This window comes from Athene cunicularia (genome assembly GCF_003259725.1).
Source record: "Athene cunicularia isolate RWA chromosome 6 unlocalized genomic scaffold, athCun1 chr6_part1, whole genome shotgun sequence".
Classification (NCBI taxonomy): domain Eukaryota; kingdom Metazoa; phylum Chordata; class Aves; order Strigiformes; family Strigidae; genus Athene; species Athene cunicularia.
In genome coordinates this window covers 12017452-12026520 of record NW_020799105.1, presented here as the reverse complement: position 1 = coordinate 12026520, position 9069 = coordinate 12017452, and the positions used below count along the sequence as shown (strand labels likewise).

The 9069-nt window shown below is 42.8% G+C and overlaps 1 protein-coding gene across 1 annotated transcript in view; it reads left to right on the top strand.

Annotated features, from left to right (window-relative positions):
* Positions 1-8541: 8541 nt before the first annotated feature.
* Positions 8542-9069, top strand: part of SLF2 (SMC5-SMC6 complex localization factor 2) — a 26341-nt gene continuing 25813 nt past the window's right edge. Inside the window, exon 1 of the mRNA XM_026851510.1 lies at positions 8542-8787. Within this exon, the coding sequence (XP_026707311.1) occupies positions 8542-8787 (246 nt within the window). The remainder of the gene's footprint in view (positions 8788-9069) is intronic.

Genomic DNA, 9069 nt, shown 5'->3' with positions numbered 1-9069 from the left:
CCTTATGGCTAGTTTGCCTTTCTGTTAGGACAGCAGAAAGCAGTGGCACATACAAGGTGGGACAACCTTGTCACCATCCTCCTGTTATTGGACCACAGATCTCTGAGTTGTTTCCGCTGTGGCCTTCTGCACAGGCTTCATGATGTAAACATTTAATCTGTCAGTGTTGCAGTCTGATTGCTGTTGATCAAGTTCTTGGTTACCAATACAAGCCACTCTTCTAGCATTTGCTCAATTAATAGTTGTTGCTGGTGCTTTCCTTCATATCAACATTAGCATTGCTGCTACGAATCTCTCCATTTCTACCTAAATGCCAGCCTTCCTGGAACAGGTAGATAGACATGATGTATTGTGATCTGTACCATTTTGTAGGTGAGAGATGACTCTTAGAACTCGTGTAGGAGGAAGTGGTCCCTTCACAGCCTATCCACAAAGCTTGCTCCCACCCTGGTATTGGTCATAAAACTGAGAGACCCCAGTTTAACACAAATGCAAGCTGTAAATGCTGAGCAGATGTTGGCTTTGCCAGTTTGCCAAGTGTCCCTAAGTAATCATTCTATTAAAATAATTATGTCTGTTTTTTTAAAGCCAGCTGATATCTCACGCATACTTGTAAAATCAGCAACAGAAATAAAAAACCCAACACTCCCTTATTACCAGTACAGATCTCAATAGCCTGGCTGGATAACTTGCTGGCCTAACCTCTTTTTCTATTAACATCTAACGCTTTCCTGCTTTTCCAAAGCCTGTTCCTCTCATCAAACCATGATGATGCCATTCACTGGGCTTTTTCCTCACTGAAGAGGTAATTGTGGTCCCCACCTTCTAGGTGAAATGGCTGGTCCTGCAGACTTCGCTGGTTACTACAGAAAAAGTCCTTTAAAAAAAGATTTGCTAGTACTTGCTGCTTTTGATCTATTGGCCTTCCATTTGTTCACTCAGATGTGGAACTTAGATAAAAATAGTATTAAGGCAGTTTAAGGGGTTTTAATGACTCATTGCATGGCTTGGTTTTGAAATATAACAGATTTGTTCATTTTGGCTACACATTAAATGTCCTGTCTCTGCTTACTTCTGATGGAGGCTGTGACTCTTATTCTCCTGTCCCAGCAGGCACTTCCCAGTTAATTATTTTGAAGGTTGAGCAGCCCTCAACTTCATTAGATTGGAAAAAAAAAAAAAAGATAGTATTTGAGGCTGATGGAGGGATTTTCCCAACCTTTGCAAAAGAGATATTTTTTTAAGAGTTTGGTCACAGCATAACATGTAAGAGGAAGAAGAGGAGAGAGGTCTGGCAACTTGATTAGCTAACTGAATTTACTAACTAATAACATTTCTGTTGCCTGTTATGCTGAAAGCAATGTGTTCATGTTGTGGAGGAAAAAGCCAGAGAATTGATGAGCTGCTAAAGGAAAACCCTTTCATTGACTGCTAGCAGTAGATTGCCCCTCACTGTTATTTTTTCTGTCTTTGACCTTTTTGTCAAGAGTGATTAATCTCTGCAGAAACAATCAGTGATTAACAGGATGTTTACCAAGAATATAGCACTGCTCTTTTCCAACAGACAGTCCCCATAGCAAGGGATCAGCAAGGACAGGAATTGGCTTTGGTGAATGTTAACATGACAGGTGTCAGCTGAAGAAGCCACAGGTGAAGACTACTTCTGTTTTTAATTTGCTTAAGCTGTAAACCCAGGCTATTTCTAGTGGTCATGACAAAGGAATTTGTGGTAATATGGTTCTTACCTATGACATTTACGTATTGAGAGTACTGGTCCTCACAACTTTGGAAGGCTTGAATAATTAAATGATAGAGTATAGGAGAAGTAGAATAACTGGAACTTAGCTGACCTAGATTGATTTGAAGTTTTTCATGAAAATGATTGGGGGTACACGTGTCAGGAGAATGATTAGTGTGCATTAAATGTGTGAGCAAACTATGTAGTGATTAGTAAATGTATATTAATGTAGTAGAATTATTATGGTATACAAAACCATGACAGATGATACTTTCTACACAATGTCTCCCCTTGATGCGTCAGTGCAATGCTGCTGGCTTTTTGTCCAGTCAGAAAAAGGGAACTAGTGTGCTAGTTGTGTTCCTGGCTAGAGATGCCAATTCCCTGGGTAAAGTAGTCTCTGACAGAAGAGCAAATCTCTACAATCCTGAGATATGAAAACTCCCCACTGATTAAACTATTATTGCAGTTGAAACTGGTACCATAAATATACTTTCCAGATGTTCACATAATGAAAGTGCAGTCTTTTGCTCCATGAGCTGCATGTCAGAATATTACTGTATGCTTAGTAAAGGAGGTATAAATTGGTTCCTGGAATGCTCAGTGGGGATTTTACTGAGCATCTGATCTGATAGCATCTGGGAATTAGTGGGAAGGGAAGAGGTTCTCCAGAAAGATGGAAAAAAAGGAAACTGGGAATGCCAAGGAATGTCTGTATCTGAACTGTACTGTAATTTGTGGCTGTGCTGAAACCACACAGCGAATTGGTGGTGAAGGGAACCAAGAGTAGCTGAGGCAGGCGCAGCCAGGAAACTGGGTCTGGAGGTGCCTGGAAAAGTAGTACATCAAATTGATGAGTTTACACAGGCTCAGCTTAGACATGTTCGTGTGAGCTGCAGCTATGCTTCTAGCTATATGCTCAGGTATACCTTTACAGTCAGAGGAACCCAGCTGAGTCTAGAAAAAACATTCTGGTTTATGAATGAGTGGTTTTCTACTTAAAAAACGCAGAACTGTGTAGCGCTCAGCAGTTCCTTTTATATTTGCAGTCAAAGAGTAATGGCTGTCTATATCAGAACCCTTCCATGTGAGTCTGGGTTTTATTCCTTCTAGCTCCACAATTTTTTTCAAGTATCTGTGTTCTCCCAGGAAAACCAATTAAAATTTTTTAAACATTCCCTATCTCTATCCATTTCTTGCCATAGACGCATTCAAATCTGTCACCGTTTTTCCTATTACTTCCTATCTTTCTTCATATGTGCCACATAAAATGATATATAAATGGGTGCCAAGACAGAGCTGTTCTTTGCTTCTTGTGCCTGCCTCCCTCTGCTATTGTATGAGTAAACCAAAGCAATGTGGTGAAGCATAGGAAACCTCATTATTATAGCTGTTTAGCTGAATTAAGGGGAAGCTTGAAAGCATGACTGGAAAGCACCTAGGTAACAGACTAACATGCAAGTATCTGCAGCTTGTCAAACAAGCATGCCAGAGAACACCTGTAGTAGTAGTATATAATAGTGTCTCAATAAAGCACTGGGATTGTACGGGGTCTGGCTGAACTGGAATTGGTTTTCCCCTATAGCAGCCCTCACGGTGCTGTGTTTGATGTTGGGAGCTGGCAGGGTGTTGATAGCACCCTGGTGTTGTGGCTGCTGCTGAGCAGTGCCTACACAGCACCAAGGATCTTTCTGACATTTTCCCCAGCGGGACGGGGTGGGCAAGATCTTGGGAGGGGACACAACCAGGACAGCTGACCCGAACCGACCAAAGGGATATTCCAGACCATATGACATCTGCTCAGTATAAAGCTGGGAGAAAGGAGGAAGGGGGGGTGAGGTCACCCTTGGTCCTCCGAGGCAACCACTACGCGTATTGGAGCCCCGATTCCTGAGAAGGCCCGACATCGCCTGTCCATGGGAAGTAGAGAATAAATCTGTTTGCTTTTGCTTCCATGCGCAGACCTTTGCTTCATTTTGCTTATATTAAAACTGCTTTGTTTCACCCACAAGTGTTAGTTTATCTTCTTTCCCCTCTTTGCCCTGTTGAGAAAACAAGGGGAAAAGTGGGGGGGGGGGGAAGTGACAGAGCGACTTCAAACCATCAGAGGGATATACAGCATGAACTGCTTGTAGCTAAGCATTAGATATAGCTTGAAAGCATGATTAATACATGTGTAATGAAAATAATTGATGGAAACAATGCATGGTACAAGATAATCACAAGCAGGAAAAGCAACGTATAAGAAATTATTAAAATGTCTATAAAGGAGATTGATGGATGAGAATCTTTGGGTTTAAGGTGCCAGAGAGTTGAGCTCCCTGCAAAGTGCATCATTATGTTGCTAACACACAATGTAGTGATTCCTGCTACTTAAAGGAAAAGCAGTGGTGGCGTGCTGAGCTTTGTGGGTGAGCAGCTTCTGGAAGATCCAGGTTTGCAGACAGACTTGGGAATCTGTGCTGCAAATTGTGACCAGCCATGTTTGTGGTGGTTGGTGGGCGAAAGCCTGCACTGTGTCTGGGAGGAAAGCCTACAGTGTACCTAGAACACTTATGTCTCAAAACCCCCTTGTGAGTTTAAACAGACTCTAGAGGTATATCTAGATGCATAGGGATGGAGAAGTAGTTACCAGAAAACAGGAAGCTGAAGAGAAGAAAAACACATTCTGAGAGGCAGTGTGCAAAAATGTCCCAGGAATGGGTAAGCTCCAGAGCCAAGAGGTCTTGCTGAATCCACAGAAACTGATAATCCCATGACATAGATATATCTACAGAAGGCTACCAGCACACACACCATCAACGAGTCATATAACTCTGGACCCATCCAAGAAGGGGGTGGTGGCTATATGCCAACAAAGATTACAGGATTACATATGCATCTGCAGAAACTGATGGGCTTTCTGAGCATGGACCCCGAAGCCACTGACACATCACTATGAGCCTCTGTATCTGCGAAGACCTCTGTTGTCAGAGTCCCCTTCCCTAGTGGGTAACAATGAGTGATTGCATGTGTGAATCATGAAAGAATAATTTAATTTACTGTCTGGATAGTTATATCTGCTATTAATAGGTCTACTATAACATCTTAATAAAAGGTATGCTAAGAAATAGTGGTTGATCTGTTTCTCCACAGACTTGATCCTGTATCAGGGAAAAGGCAATTTACAACACTTAAACTCCAACGGGAGAAGCTTTATGACAATACCTGTCTCTGCCCTTACCTGTCACTCCCTGTGGTTCCTTAGGGAAATCTTCCTTTTTCAGCCTAACTGTGTTTGCTTTTGTTCTTGTACTTAATGTTCTAAGGGAGTTTCACAGTCCTCTGCCACTTCAGAAAACTGTCTTCTTTCACTCTGATTCTGTTGAGGTAGCACAAGGTCAATGACTTTGAATGACTTAGAACTTTGCTGTGCCTTTGGCGAGGTCAGGCATATTAAAACAAGGTGGAAACGAACAGACATATTAATGAGATAGGAGGTCCCTAGAATTTCAAATGATGTGGTTAAAGTAAGTATTTCATATGGAGTTTTGAAACAGTCATGGTATAATGTGGATGCAGGTTCATGGCTTAAGATGGCCATCCATGTGCCTGCATGTCATATGCTATGTGACTTTGCAACCAGCAGCACTTGCTCCTTCATTTAGATCAGGGCTGAAAATAACCCCCTGGAAAACTGTATTCTTCAAATAATTTGTGAGAAGGAGTTTGAGTTAATGGTTGGACACAGGTTACAGCCTCTTCTGACTGTTGAGGGTGGCCCTATGGCTGTGAATGTCTAATGACCCATATACTTAAACATACTTCTCCACTAGTGCCCTGCTGGCTCTCTGGGCATCAGCCATGCACGGCCATTCTTGTTGCTCCTTTGCAACAATGCAGAAGAGGTGGTGGTTGCAGTTGTCAGGAGAGATGGAAGCTGGAGTGTGTGTTTAAAAAGGTCTCTTCTGCCAGAGGAGCAGGTGTCTCCACAGAACCCCTTGGGTGAGGGACCTATAGGGGGAAGGAACAACCTTCTTCCTCTTCTACAAACAAATCTGAGGTATTAACTCTGTGGCTTCTGAAATTGAAAGCAAACAAAAACTGTTCAGGAAACTTATGTGGGTTTTTTTTTTTTTTTTACAGTATGATTTCAGCTGACATTTGAAGAGTTAAGAAATACTTAATTCCTAGTTTTAAAGAACAGTAAATCTGTGGCGATGAGTGGTTTTCTAGAAGAAAGGCTGAATGTACTGATGCATTTAAATGAAAATTAGGCAGTCCTGAAGTCCAGCCATGCTTTCAAAAGCCTAAAGGCAACTTCTTCATAGAGTAGATTTTGCCTCCTTTGTTTCTTTGACTTTTGTCAGATTTGGGGCTTTTAACTCTATTTAGAGTATCTACATTAAAATATTATAATATAAAGATCACATGGTTGTGACTGATAAATTTCAGATGTTAATGGGCTGTGGTCAAATCACAGTTCTTCATCAGGATGTAGCTGTGCTGTGGGCAACCCATTTCCCTGCGAATACTGCTTAAAAACTGCACTCTGGGATACTTCCTGCTTCTGCTTGAAAATAAAAGCATGAGTCATCCTGCAAGGCGATTAAGGAACAAATGAAATAAATAGCAGTGAATGACTCTCATAATACCTCCAGTATACTTCCAGATCTACTTGTAAAACATTATCAGGTTTCCTAGATTTGTACTTTTCCAGTTTCTGGTTATTTGTAAGTGTTCAGACTGCCTGATGGAAAGGATTAATAGAAATGAAAATCAATTAGCATAGGATAGGGCAGGAGGCAAAAAAATTTCCAACTTCTTCAAAGCAAGGCATGAGGTAAGTGTCTTCTAACTTTTGCTTAATTTGGAGGAAGGGAATTGTAAGTAATGAGTGCTCCCAAATTGTGAGGGAAAGTAAGAGTCACCCTTTCTTGGGAATAATTAATACCTGTAGTGATAAGAGTTATTCTAATTAGCATAGGTTTAAAAAGTAGTTTATTATGATTACTTACTGATAGCTATACTTGTGTGCCTAATGACTGCTGTTGGCTATTTATTTGAAATTAAGGCCCAGCTGTAGGGCATGTTTTAATTTAAACAGCATGTGTGTACAACTCTCCTGTTTGGGTGGAAAAAAACATAAAACAAACCCCAAACCAACGAACAAGCTGATACTGTTACAGCTGTTGCACCTTTTTCTTACTTCCCCCACTGTCCTCAATGCCATGGTATCCTACCTTCTGCAGATTCTGTATTTCAGATACTTGCTGTAAGCAGGTTATTGTAAGTCATGTTATTATTTAAGTCATTACTGGGGTTCTTGTGTCCTTGCTGTCTGCTCCTTATGAGAAACTTATGAGAAGCATCACCTTGCCATCACTGATGCCGAAATTGGACTTTCTGTTGAAGCTACTTAGCGTCTGCATTTCCTGTGAATTTACCAATGCATTCTGTATCGGACTCTTCTGTTGTGTTTTGTAACTATTTACATTTCATTTACATGTAACTGTAAAAATGCCTCTAGATCTATTGCAATTTTGCAGGGTTAAAGTATTAATCTAAAAGGTAAATAAAAATATTACTTCTATTTCCTCCTTCAGTGTGACATAAAAATATTTCTGGAATTCCTGGCTAACACTGGCCATGAAACTTTGCTTTAACACTTTGTTAGATTAATTTAAATATACACTATTGTCTTTTCGGGAAAGTCTATATGACAGCAAGCACAGCTGTTCTTCATTTGTTGCTCCAGGAAGTTACACTAAGCATAAACATGGATTGGTTTTACTGTTGTGTATGGCGGTTCTTGGAGTGTGTTGTCAAACAATGGGGTCCCCTCCTGGTAGGTTTCTTAGAAACATATTAGAGGTGGTCCCTGGGGCAGAGAGGTTGCAGCTGAAGACAGAATACATGTAGGATGGCTAAAGCAAGAAAGGAGGAAGGTACATGTAACTGTTTTACTCTTTTGAGGCTGGATTTAAGACATCATAAGTTACATGGATGAAAGCTTTTGAAAGACTGAGGGATGGAGCAGGATGAAAGGGAATGGGTTGGAGTGCACAGTACATGGCAGACACAGATACTTCAGATGCTAAAAAAACAGTTTCCTATTTTGACTTGCTCTTTCAGCTTTGCACTACTGTTATTTCTGCTTTGAAGACTTTCCCTAAACTACCTAGGGAAGAGACATTAGATGGGTCACACTTGAGTGAATTGTCTCCAGGTGTTTCTGAATCTAAGGAACACATTAGGAAAAGAGTGGCCTTGGTCATGTCCACTCAGGCAAAGTGCTAAAATAAACAAAGCCAAAAGAGATTTTAGCATTAACTGTTATTCAGGGCACTGCTGTGATGCAGGAAGCTCTGTTCACATTACCTATTTATGCATACCAATGGCAGGGATCGGCTTGCGTCTGTGCAGTGCCTGCTTTTAACTGTTAGAGCTACTACTGTGGAGATGTTTTGATACTGCTAATTTTTATAGACTAGTGACATAAATTTGCGCAGAACACTACAGGTGGCAGTACTAGGGGTCTCTAAGCTTGAAAATCTGTTTTCTTCAGGTCGTCTAGTCCAGGTTTTTGACCCTGAGCCAAAGTGTTTGTAACGTGGTAGTGCAGCACTAGGGCGATCGGACAAAGGATGCATTTTTAGCAGGGATAGGGTTGTGTGTGTAAAGTAAGGTGAAGCTTGCACAGCAGGCTGTGATTGGGAAGGTGCAGGTCTGTATGCTGCTTTGGTGCCGATTTCAGAAAAAACACTTCCCTTTCCAACCTTTGAGCCTCCCAACAGCTGCAACTTTGCCAAGCAGCTATGGAGATGAATGTGCAGTCTGGATTTTCTCACAGATGCAGCTCACTGGCTGCCGCGGGTCACTCTTCGCGCAGGACACTTCAGTTTGTCGAGCAACCCTCCCAGGCGTGCCCCCGGCAGAAGCCGGCCCCGCTGAGTGGAGCCCAGCCGCCGCCGCAGGCCCGGCACGGGGGAAGGGCCGGAGCAATTCGCACGCTTCCGTGTGAGGGCGGGGCCCGCCTCGCACGCACCAATCAGAGTGCGGGAGAGGGGGTGAGTGGCATGAGACCAGGGCGCCAAACGACCTCTCCTGGGAGCGGAATGACGCTCCACCTCCCGCGCTCTTCGCAGCCAATCAGAATCGCGTCCCGTCTCCCCGTCCCGCCCCTGCCGGAAAAGAAACAATGGGAGGTGCCACTCAGCCGTTCAGCCAATCAGCGGCCGAGCCAAAATAAAGCCCCAAACTCCCCGTCGCCTCCCTCTCGCGGCCCGCGGCGTGGGGGGGTCGCTCCGGCCGGCGGCCTTTGCTGTGGTGGCGAGAGCGCCCGGTCCCTC